Source organism: Saimiri boliviensis, chromosome 1 (genome assembly GCF_048565385.1).
Source record: "Saimiri boliviensis isolate mSaiBol1 chromosome 1, mSaiBol1.pri, whole genome shotgun sequence".
Lineage (NCBI taxonomy): Eukaryota > Metazoa > Chordata > Mammalia > Primates > Cebidae > Saimiri > Saimiri boliviensis.
The window spans coordinates 160767809-160780864 of record NC_133449.1 but is presented as its reverse complement, the minus strand read 5'-3'; the positions used below and the strand labels follow the sequence as shown (position 1 = coordinate 160780864).

Below are 13056 nucleotides of genomic sequence, written 5' to 3'. Positions count from 1 at the left end.
TGAGTCGTGATTTGCACTCCAGCCTGGGCGACAGTGCAAGACCCTGTCTCAACCAACCAATAAAGGGATACCAAGACCCTATCCCAATAAATAAATGGATATAACTATCTCCCCTCCAACTCTGTGCTTTGGTATCCTCGTATGTAAAATGGAGACAGGATGTACTTCACAGGATGCTGAGGATTAGGCAAATACATGTAAAGCACTTAGAATAGTGCATGGCACTCAGTAAACGATGGCTAATTTATCCATCTCTAGGTTTAAAAGGGTGATAACAAGAGGAGCCCCATGGCTTAACTGCATGAAAGCAAAGAAAACCAGGTTTATGTCCTGGCTCTACAAAGCCTACCAATTACCAAGACGCCTTGCCTTGGGCAGTGCCACTTTTCTGAAAGTTCTTTAACCCTTAGGGGAGTAACAATACCTGTTCCTTACTACTGTTATGAGGAATAAGAGATGACATAAAGGATTCTGAAAACTAGTTTGCAAAATGGTGATTTTTCTAACACGTAAAATCCTTTCACCTTAAATGAGCTGACGTTCTACTTCAAGTTAGAGCTTTCCCTTCTCTCCATTTCAATGTCAATATGGAATCATGGTATCTTAGTAACTTGTAATGTTGCTACCAGTTTATTTTGATAATTGACACAGATTTAGCAAGTACAAACCCTTCAAGTGGCTTCTGTGTCCTTTTGACAGGTATCCCATTTTTTCCCCTTTTTTGACATGCAGTCTCACTGCATCACCCAGGCTGGAGTACAATGGCACGACCTCGGTTCACTGCAACCCCCACCTCCCAGGTTCAAGCAATTCTTCTGCCTCAGCACCCTGAGCCCAGCTAATTTTTGTATTTTTAGTAGTGATGGGGTTTACCATATTAGCCAGGCTGGTATTGTGCTCCTGCCCGCCTTGGCCTCCCAAAGTGCTGGAATTACAGGCGTGAGCCACGGCACCTGGCCATCCACCATTTTTTTAAATCGAATTTCCTGTTTGGCACTATAATAGAAAAGTTCCAGGTTCATCTCGTATTTCTCCATTCCAGGAGCCATTATTAGTCTACTTTTGAGTATGTCCTCAAAACTGGTCTAACAAGTCATTTCAGAAAACAAATTATTTCACTTGAACAATATACTGTTTGATGAGTCAACACAAACTACATGGCCTGCTTAGATCAATTTACACTCGGCCCATCGAAATCTCTGGCTGTTTCAAACATACACTGCTAAAAAGGAAGACTGTCATTAAGAATGTTACAATAGAAGTGCAAGACCCTGTCTCAATCAATCAAGTTTTGAGGATAAAAACATCCCCCCCCCCCCAACCAAATGTAGGCAATGGTAATGCATAGTCTCACAAAATCTCACTTCAAACAGAGCAGCATACCTGGGACACATATATTTATCTGCTTATGACACTTCTTTACTATACTTCATATAGATGCCTTCACGTCTTGATTACATGGTTATAATTGCTTAAAAAATGGCAAAGAGAAGACCTAAAATAATGCTTTATACCAGTTTGAGTCAAAGCGAAACTGTTCCAGAGTAGTTGGAAAAGAACTCAGGAATTTACCTGCATTAAATGCCGCTGGATTTTTCAGCTGAGCTAAAAATGTCCATGGCTCATTCTAGTCAAGTCATAAAAACATATTCCTTAATAGTTCAGCAACCTTTAGGGAAAACTAGCTCATCGTCTTGGGTTCTAAAATCCTTTTGTTTGTTATTTTTATTATAATGAAATTAAACTTACGATTATTACAGTATGCTCGGCTTAAAACATTTATGAGTACTGCAAGGACTAGAACAGGAAAAATCGTAATAAAAATATTTGTTGATAGGAAATCATTGTGAAAGCAAATCTCGAAATATCCATTTGTAAGCCGTAAGAGCATAAGCACAACCATATGGGAGGAGATAACCAGTCTCTCCCTTCATATATATTCTTTTTTATTTCTTGTTATACCTTCCCAAAACAGAGACATTCAACAGTAGTTAGAATGGCCATCTCCCAACATTTTAAAAAAACTGCACCCCCCAATGGGTGAACAAAGTAAAGAGTAGTAACCTAGAGTTCAGCTGAGTAAGCCACTGTGGAGCCTTAAGTGGTGAGGTCTTCCAATTTCAGAGTGATGTGTCTTCAACTTGTATCATCATTTTAGCGGAAAAACATAATTTAATTTTGGTGAAATGAGATTCATCTCGCGACAGGATTAGTAACAGCATTCACTGAATTTCACATTCTTCTTTTGTGAACTGTGAAGAAAATGAATGGTAGCTAGAAGATCAATGGGATTCCAGCTCCAGCTGCAGATGGAATGATGATATACCAGGACAAAAAACACCTATATTTTGATTTACAAAGCTAACAGCAGTTTTAAATCTGCAACTTAATTACAGACCAACTACACCACAACCTTTTCAAATGGCAAAAATACAAAAAAGTGTTACAAAAATATTTCAGAAAAAGTGCATAGTCTAAGTGCATAGTAAATAAAAGCACTGAAAAATATCTTGCTAGAGGGAGTTCAGCTTGGAAAAGTTATTACCAAAGCTAAACAGTTTTATTTTACACAAACTATACTCAAAAATAGCTTTATGAGACCAATTTCTGGCTAAAAGTATCAAAGGGTTTATTAGTCAAGAAACAAATACCTCAACCGACAAGGGTGGATAGAAAAGAAACAAAAAAGCTGCCTACCCCAAAAGTTCAGACTTAACAAGATTTCTTCAGTATTACGGTACTATCTCCCTTAATGGCAGAATGTGATAATCATGGAATTAATTATTGCTAAAGTAGTTTTCAAATTAAAAAAAAAAGAAAACAAAACAAATTAAACTTGACACAATCTGACCAAACACGTGTCAATTTACAATTTCAATGTTATTTTACAAAATACCTACATTTACACAATAGGCTCCTGGCAGCATTTCCAGACAAATGTTCTTTTAATTTATCCTGACATGCTATAAATGAATAAATTACACTACTTTAAAATTATCATCAGTAAGTTTTCCTTTTTCTTGGGTCAGAGAAAAAGAAATAAGCGTGCAAAGAAAATTGAGAGGAAGCGCACGCACAGAGATAAAGACAGATAAAGAAGCAGGAGGGGTTGGGGAGGGTCAACGATCACTGAACCTCACACAGTGTGATGCTCTCCAAGGGTGAAAGTCAACTGCTTATAGCCATTTCACAAGTATTTTAAAGAAAAATGTTTTATAGGAAAACCCTTTAATGCTTTCATCTTTATTCAGAATCAGTCTAGCTGCTAGTCAGCGGGCAGCAGTTACAATACCAAGTTCTGGCAGTGGCAGTACTAGATACTGTGCCTGCAAGTCATAAAAAAACAAAAATGAAAGAATGCCTTTCCCCTTCAGACAAAAGAAATAGATTTTTTTTTTTTTTAAAGGAAAAGTTAACACGAAACCTAGAATGACTTGCAAAGGAATACCATGTAACAAATGGCTTAAAGTAGTCTATCAAAAAATTGGGGAGATTTTTATTTTATAGTGAGTCAGCAAGGCATTTTTGTTGTTTAAAAAAAAATCTCATTTCCTTACAGAAACAGTTTTTAGTTTTTAATGAACTTGTAAACAAAAAAGCTCCCATTTCAAAATAAAAACAAAATCCCAGATCATATAGATGTTTACAGTGATTACATTTATCTAAGCAACATACATACATGTTCAGTTGTAAGATGTTAACTAAATTTCTGTGACAAATATGCTTTTTTTTTTTTAATACCAAGAACATTATAGAGTTAATGCAGAGTCCTAAGGATAATCTAGTAGTCACTAAGTTTTTCTTAAGTCTTCACTTTAGATGCTGTTATTTCTAGCACAATTAAGCAGGCAGAGTCTTTCATATGCTCAAACACTGGAATCTTTGGTTGCTACCATATCAGCTGGCTTGCAGACAAGAAGCCAACCATTTTAAGAATGTTTTAAGTGAACAACTTGCAAACCCCAGGGATGGAAAAACCCTAAGAATGCACAATTGTGAGCATTTACAACCGTCACAACTGTGGCTGAAGACTGTTCATGCCGTTCTTCTGAAATGAGATCTCAAAGCAGTATAGTTCAAAACAAAAGGTTTTAACAAAAAATTGGCATATGCACAATTTCTCCACCAATTTGTGTGTCAACCATTTAGTTAACTTTTCCACTTGAAAAAATGCAATAGAAAACCGGACACCATGTTTCACTATCTCAGTTAATATTCACAATTACAGCGGCTACAACTCAGGATACAGCATCACCAATGCTGCCCAGAGTCAGTTTATACTGAAATTAAGTTCTTTACACCAAGTAAATGGTTGTCCACAACCACTGGCTAGTGTACATATGAACTAAAATTTCTAGATTTGGGGAGAAACAAATGCTGCTCCGATCATCTGCTCTGCTTCTTCTGTTCCTCAGTTCATGCTTAGAAACCTGGTAAAAAAAAATCAAAACAAAAAAAAAAGGTTAAAATTCCAAGTCAAAAGTTTTAAATTACACCCAGAATACGGAAATTGGGTGGAACTGAGCCAAGAATTACTTTATTGTGACTCATGTTATTTTGTCTCTTGTGAAAAGCATTATTAGCTCAACCTTTTAAAACAGAAAAACATGAAATCTACACTTAAAACTAGTTTTTCTGTTTTGAATGACTCTAGGAAGGAGTGGTACAATGAATTCAAAGCATACTAAAATAATGATCAGTAATTCAAATGAGCATGTTGCTATTCACTTCTGTATTTTTAGTACCTAGAACATATTATGCACTCAAATATTTATCAAATCAACAAAACAGACTGTTTCACTTTAAAGAACACAATTTTAATCCTACCATGAGCAAAAACTTTTCTGCACATTATTTCTGACACAAATTAAAATGGTAAGTTCAATAATAAATGCATTAAAGGCATAACTATCTCAATTATTTTACTAATCAAAGATCAGAGAAGCATGTAATTTCTGTAGAGAAACCTTAGATAGACCTTTGAAACTTCCTTTACCAGCTGCATTAGAAAGATGGTTTTGTGATAAGCAAGTGATGCTTTTCTGGCTTTATTTTCTTCTCAAGCCTACATATTCTACACACACTTCCCTCCTCCACCATAAGTAGACCCTAGGGCCTCTACCTAAGCCCTAGGCTAAGTTTGAATACAAGAAGCTTCAGGTCATAACTGCACAGTTTATCTACATCTAAAGGCAAAGAGAGAAAATTTTCAGTAATAGCCTGAAAATCCTTTAGGCACCTTTTTCCCTTTCACCAGACACCCACTCTGAGACACCAGTGCCCTCTGTCCCCACCTCCTTACAAAAGAGCTAGAGACTATAGCTCCTTCTAGCCCACTCCAATCTCTCCTTACTTCTTTAATCTAGGTCAAGTTTTCCTCAATCATAAACTGCTCCTTTTCTTTTACTACTTCTTCTTTTTTCCCCCCTTTTTTTCCCTTTGAGATAAGAGTCTCACTCCATAATCCAGGGTGGAGTGCAGTGGCACAGTCTCAGCTCATTATAATCTCATGTCCCGGGTTCAAGCAATTCTCCTGCCTCAGCCTCCTGAGTAGTTGGGACTACAGGTGCCTGCCAACACTCCGGGCTAATTTTTGTATTTTTAGTAGAGACAGGGTTTTACTGTGTTGGCCAGGCTGGTCTCAAACTCCTGACCCCGTGATACACCCACAATGGCCTCCCAAAGTGCTGGGGTTACGGGCCTAAGTCACTGTGCCTGGCCTCTTTTACTTTTTAGACATTTGTTGGGCCATCTCCCATGGGCTTTGTGGGAGAAATAAAATAATTATCATGCTTATTTCTTATTATGCATACATGCCTGTTTGCGGGGAAAGAAAAGTAAACATACAACAGAGTAGATACATAATAGATCTTTGTTGCCTGGGTACTAAGTCCATAAGAAGCAAATGCCAAAAATGAAAGATAACAAAACTTTGACAATATATTTCACCACAGGGAGTATTATTTGATGCAAGTTATTAAGAAGTATTAGCGAGGCAAAGCTTTCTTTTCAAGGCTGTCAAACCAAATCCTTAATAAAAAAAAAAAAAATCTGACTATACCCTAATTTCAATTTTAAAATACAGGATAAGTTTCAAGCTTCTTGTTTAGGAGTTAAGAAAAAAAATTACAATACAGGATAAGCTATGCAGGTTAAGAATCTAAGGATTAAACAGAAATGGCCCTTCCCCCAACAGAATTTGGTTTTAAGTCCTGCAATTACTTTTAAACACAATTTAAAAAACATGTTTTCACGACTATTAAAATTGCTGGGTTTTACGACAGTTTTCTTATGTAATTGTATTAAACTAATTGTTATGGTGAATATACCAAATGGCTTTCAAAGGGAAAACCACCATCACTAACAAACTAAAATGGAAACATGTTACACTGTCAGTCAAAATACTGAGAAACTCTTATGCCTTTAATATCAGGGAAACTCAAATTGAAATATATCTGTACATCTTTTAGCCTGTTGTCTGAGGAACCACTGAGTCAATAAATGATTACAATTGTTTAGAAACTGTTAAAAGGCTAGCCTAACAATATTCTGGTAGAATAGAGCAGTCAAATACAGCTTTAACTCTTCAGATAGGTCAATGGTATGATATTCCACCCAGGGTTCAACATTTCTTCAGTCAGCTGTCCTAAGATGTTTCTGAAGTATGTTTAGAAAAAAAGAAAAAACATCAATAGGAATATTCAATTAGGTATTCGACATTCAATCTTCAAGTACTAAGCATTATTTTCTCCAATATGCATTAGTTTTTGGTTTTTTATCTTGCAGATTAGGTGGCTTATCCAGGCTTCTGAAAGTTCAAGAACCCATCTTCATTGTAATATCAGTTAAAATGAGGAATGAATCCCTTTGTTCCTAAGAAAAAAAAAGGGGGGGAGGGGAGTTAAACAGAGCCGGATGATTAAGAAGTTAACAGCTAAATTATTTTTTAAATCTGCAAAAAGAAAAAAAATATATTTTTATGTAACTAACAAGGAGATTTATCCCTGCTCACCCCCGAGTCTGAAATCTAAAATGTATGTTCTGGCCCAGAGAGGTGGCTCATATTTGTAATTCTAACACTTTGGGAGGCTGAAGACGGAAGATCGCCTAAAGCCAGGAATTCCTGGGTATATATATCCTGGATATAACATATATATATATATATATATATATATATATATATATAAACAAACCAGAGCAACATAGTGAGACCTTGTATGTAAAAAAAAAAAATAAAAGGTATGCCTTGTTTTTTTCTGATGGACTAGACTTATAACTCCTGGGCTCAAAAGATCCTACCACCTCAGCCTCCCTATACAGTGTGTATCTGTTCTTATTTGTAAATGAACTTCAGATGTTTCTGATTTTTAAATTAGAACCAGAAACTAGTTAAAAGGGATATTTATGTAGTACTAAGGCTTGTAAGTTTGTGATGGGGCTTCTGAAATTAGGATCCCTTCACGTTTTTACAAGACAACTTTTTAAAAGTTATTTTGAATATAATATTCATTATGCTATGTCATTTATACTAACTTTTCCTATAACATGGTTGTGTGTGTATGTGTGTGTGTGTGTGTGTGTGTGTGTGTGTGTGTTTTAATTATTAAAAATAGAGACGAGGTCTCCCTATATTGCCCACGTGGTTCTCAAACTCCTGGGCTCAAGTGATTTTCCCATCTCGCCTCGAAAATGCTGGGATTATAAGAGTGAGCCACAGTGCCAGGCCAGTTGTGTGGTTCTTTTAGTTGCACATAATTAAGCTTGGAGAATTTTAAATCAAATTGGCAGTATTAAAGTTAAAGAAAAATTAAAAACAAACAAAACCCTATAATTCTTCTTTCCCTACAGAAACTAATGGAAGTATGTTTTTAACACTACAAATGAAATAAATGACAATTTTTAAGTATAGGGAGTATACATCATTCCTAAACAGCATTAAAAAACAGACTGAATTCTTCTGTCTTCCTTATAACAGAATTCATTCTGCTACACACTTCTGATGTTACGGAGTTTTTAAATACCTGTTTTAATTAATTCTTTCCCCGGCTGGTAGATGGTCTCATTGAACACCACTGAGTCCCAGCAACACTGTATTCTTCTAGGTCTTCTAATCGTTGTGCTATCATCCAGAAGATCTAACAAGTTTCAAAATTTGAAGGTCCAGCAGCCTTGGAGACGTGGACTCCAGATGACCACAAACCAACTCTTGCACTTTCATCTGCATTTCCAGCTGGGTTATTTAGATCTTTTCCTTCCAGCTTCACTGTCCACAGTAAAAAAAAATCTGACAAAAATTCAAGGCTTCAGCAAGAAGATGTAGTTCCCTGGTACTTCTTTGAACTGAGTGTATTCAGACCGATCAGTTTGTCCAGGTATTTCAAGATCTTCCCCTGTGATCTGGTTGTGCTGCTGAATGACCAGCACATTCCTAGCAGCAATTGGCGAAGTCAGAAAAAAGTTAAACTAGACATAAATGGTAGATGCAGCCCAGGAAAACTGGAAGGTAGTTCAAGGAAGACTGCGGACATGGTCAGTCCATTTGACAGAAAAATTATTATTTGTAATCTCCTTTGAATGTCAACACTTTGACAGCTATCTATATTAACGATAAAACTCTACTTGGTTAACTATAGTTAGGGTAATAAACAAATGGGTTAGAGAACAGAACAGTAGAATTATGTAAGAATCCACCTTTGGGTTCACTACCTTCTGAAATTCTCCTCTACTTCTGCCCTCAACTAAAGAAACACAGAACTTCATTGGATTTTGAATGTTCTAAAAATATTTCCTTTTCCTTTACATATTTTTAATGTCTTGAATAATACTTTTTTGATAATCACATATAGTCAAAGAGAGAAATGGATTTCAAAGTGTGTTGGTGTGAAACATATGTATTTTTCTTCTGAACATGAATAAAAACAATTATAATCTTGTGGTAACTGAACCTTAAAAACTAGTACAGATAATAGTCATAAAGGGAAAGGCCTTGTTTCTTGGTCTTTTGATGGGCTTTGGAATAGAGTATTTGAAAGGCCCTAAAGCATATAACCAAGACAAAAGTCTGTCTATTATTTAATAGGCCCACATTAGCTACATAAGCCAGACTTAAAGAATCTTTAAACATTCCTAGTAGGTTACTAAAACAACATCATTTTTACTAGAGAAATATTAGATATATTTTTCAAAAATAACCATATAAAACATTAGTAAATGTTACCATTTGAGGGATTTTCCTACATTAGAGATTTACTTGCTTAAAGTACACTCATGACACTTAATAATACTGAAGCCTCTGAAAATTTAACTCTGTCAAGAGCAAATGATAAAATGCATTTAAAAAGCACCTTTTAAAAATTCTTTTTTTGTGACACAGGGTCTCATCTGTTGCCCAGGCTGGAGTGCAGTGGCATGATTACAGCTCACTGCAGCCTCAACCTCCAGGGCTCAGGTGTTATCCAACCTCAGCCTCCCAAAGTAGCTGGGACCCCAGTCGTGTACCACCATGCCTGGCTTTTTGGGGGGGAGTGTTGAAGGGGCTGGACAGGGTCTTACTATGTGGCCCAGGCAAGTACAGAACTCCTGGAGGCAAGCAGTCCTCCTACATCCATCCTACCACCTCGGCCTCCCTAATGTGTTGGGATTACAGGCACGAGCCATTGCACCTGTCTTAAAAGTTTTTAACTAGAAAAACCTAGTAGGATGTTTTCATCATTAATAAAAAGGATTTACTGGAATCAATGAATCACTGAGCTGTATGAGTTCTTTTTTTTTTGAGACAGTATCACTCAATCACCCAGGCTGGAGTGCAGTGAATCAATCTTGGCTCACTGTAACCTCTGCCTCCCAGGTTCAAGCAATTCTCATGCCTCAGGCTCCTAAGTAGCTGGGACCACAGGTGCATGCCACCACACCTGGCTAATTTTTGTAAAGACGGGTTTTCACCATGTTGGCCAGGCTCTTGAAACTCCTGGCCTCAAGTGATCTGTTGGCCTCAGCCTCCCAAAGTTTTGAGATCAGGCATAAGCCCCCACATCCAGTTGAGTTATTTCTTAAATAAAAAACCACTACAGTGGACCTGAAGAGACGACGCTTTCAAACACCCTTGTTACTCAGAGACTGGAAGCAGGAATAACCCAGGGCTATTGTTTTCTAATTCCAGAACTCCTAGGAGATTTCTTAAAGAATAATCTGGGCCGGGCGCGGTGGCTCAAGCCTGTAATCCCAGCACTTTGGGAGGCCGAGGCGGGTGGATCACAAGGTCAAGAGATCGAGACCATCTTGGTCAACATGGTGAAACCTCGTCTCTACTAAAAATACAAAAAAAATAGCTGGGCATGGTGGTGCGTGCCTGTAATCCCAGCTACTCAGGAGGCTGAGGCAGGAGAATTGCCTGAACCCAGGAGGCGGAGGTTGCGGTGAGCCGAGATCGCGCCATTGCACTCCAGCCTGGGTAACAAGAGTGAAACTCCGTCTCAAAAAAAAAAAAAAAAAGAATAATCTGCTGGGCTGGGGGTTGAAATTAGGAGAATTTGTTCCTAATGCTTATTTCATGCCTAAGACCCTAAGACCATCCATATTTTCATGGTTTATGAGGGTTTCATTTAAGATTTGTCTTGAGCCCTAAGTTTTTTTTATTAAAAAACAAACGGGTGTTTTCAAGATGTCAAAGAGCAAAAAGAAGTCTGTGTTAGGTGAAGCAGCACTTTTTGGTAACAATACAGATGGATCGCCTTGGAAGTGTTATCTATGAAAAGCAGTCAATGACATATGATGTGTTTTATGAAAAGTCTAATTTTTCAAGTCCATGTTTATGTGATAACTTGTATGACCACTGTCTAATGGTGCTATAAAATTTGTATAAGATTTAAAGTTGCTTTTATGAAAAATAGCTACAATACAAAACAAGGATTAAACAGGTTTAATTACAGTTTCCCCCTCATCCAAGGAAACATCCCAACTGAGTGGATCCAACTTCTCATCTTTACGACCTGGATAAGGCAGGACAAAAATTCTGCTCGTTTATTGAATAAGAGACACATAGTAAATTAACAAAGGAACTAACTAAAAAAAAAGTTAATTCTTTCTGAAGTCTGCTGAATGCCCGAAGTAAAATGTTCTAGGTCAGATGAGATTTCAATCTAATTATAGTTACAGAAACTGCAACTTGTGATGATCCTATTATCCCAGCTAGCTTTAGGCAGAATTGGTCTCATTTTGTGAGAAAAAGCACAATACACTATAGGTGTCAGCTGTAGTAAGTCCTTGGGTTAGAGACTCTTACTTAAATGGTAGGACCGTTTTTCAGTGACACTAGCCACATAACACATTATGAACTTCTTGGCACTATGATTAGTTATACAATGATTAAAACACTGAAAAGGGGCAATTAAGGAACAACTGAGATGCACAGGCGAACATTAGTGTTTGCTATCCTGAGTTGAAATGTCACCATCTGAAAATCCCAATGACAATAAACCATCAACTTTGAATCCTTCCCAAATACAGAAACATGTAAGAGAAGCATCTCAACTTCATTCCTAACAGATGAGCTCCCGGGATGAGGATGACATCAGTTAATAATATTTCTCGAAAAGTATCTTCAGATTAGAATCTATTTTTAAATTATAAAATAGTTTAAATACAACACTAAAATGTGAAGCAAATATTAATCTATAAAGGCCAAGTTCAGACTAGAGCAGTCATTCAGAAATTTAAAAATTAGAAACCAAAAGCCAAATCTTACTTGCCCACTACTTCCAGAAAGCCCACTACTTCCAGAAAGTAGGCAGCTATCAGGAAGTAAGCCCCAGAAATGGGAAAAGAAGAATAAAACATGAAAATGAGAGTCAAACTGTATGGCAACAGTGTGCCCTAACAGTTCTGCTCCTTACAGGCAGTAAGAGTGCCAGAGAAAGGTAGAAAGGAAATAGACCAGCAGTTTCAATGGCATTTGCCCCAGTCATCTTCAATTTGCAAGGCCTGACTGTAGACTTCAATTGCACATTAAACCCTGAGAGCCTGATATTTGCAACATTGTAAAAAATAAAGCCAAAACCAAAGAAATTATTTTGAAATTAAGATCATATGTGGTTAAACTGCAAATAAGAGAATTATTTTTGTGACTAGAAAAGATGTGCTGAGTTTTGCAGTTATGTGAGCATTTAAGAGAGTAAACGAGATGCTCTGCAACTGAGAAGATGGACACTTCGGGGGTAATGCCAGACTCACCTCTTGATATTAGATCATGTTCACAATTTTCCATTTTAAATGCTAAAGCATTAACATGCAAAATAAAAAATCTTAACATTGTTAGTCTGAAATAAAGTCAAAATATGGCTAACCAAATTCATTATTAGAAATCAACAAGTGTTAGGTCTAGGATTTTGGATTGATTGATATTATATTATATTCCCAGCACCAAATTTTTGGAAAGGGGGTTAATGAATGAGTAAAAAAGATGCAGTTGTTAAAAAATGACCCCAAATCCCAAGAGAAATGATATAATATACACACATATATGTATATACAAATACATATACATATATATGAACAAGGACATTTGGGTTTAAAGTTAGTAGTCAAATTTTCCAAGGACGTCTTTTTTTTTTTTTTAACACAGAGCCAAATTTTTTATGTATTTTAAAACCACCTCCTTGATCTAACACTGTTAGAAATGAATGAATTACCCAATTTTGTATTCAATTTTTTCCCTGTAACGTCACTTGGTTCTTGGCTACTAACCTTTCATGTTACTCTTGGTTTTGTCAGTTTGCTTGCCTGTCGGGGTTTGGGCCTGCTGACCCTGCCCACTGGAAGAGGCTGCCTGCTGTGCTGCTTTCTGCTTTAACATTGTCCAATCAAATGTGTAGTCATATTGATGGTTCAGGGTCCTGGAAAAGATAAAATATTTTATGTTAATCCTTCAATAATAGAGTCCAGTTATATAACCTACTAATGTTTTAAGACAGTGAGGGCACTTCTTTACACAACGAGTATTTCCTCAAGTGTGGCAGCCTCTAAAATACTTCTCTTAATATAGATGAAAAAGGCAGCATG

The 13056-nt window shown here is 36.8% G+C and overlaps 1 protein-coding gene across 5 annotated transcripts in view; it reads right to left on the bottom strand.

The window, feature by feature from the left end:
• Nucleotides 1-1929: 1929 nt before the first annotated feature.
• The window catches only part of CSNK1A1 (casein kinase 1 alpha 1), a 62025-nt gene continuing 50898 nt past the window's right edge, over nucleotides 1930-13056 (bottom strand). For 2 of the 5 annotated variants that reach the window (XM_010344528.3, XM_010344529.3), the window contains 2 exons: nucleotides 12742-12890; nucleotides 1930-4430 (listed from right to left, as the gene is read on the bottom strand). In XM_010344528.3, the coding sequence (XP_010342830.1) occupies nucleotides 4423-4430; nucleotides 12742-12890 (157 nt within the window). In that variant the 3' untranslated portion in view covers nucleotides 1930-4422. Of the gene's footprint in view, nucleotides 4431-4795; nucleotides 12891-13056 lie in introns of those variants that run through there. The other 3 variants (XM_039471392.2, XR_012512132.1, XM_039471388.2) reach the window with 3 other exon arrangements.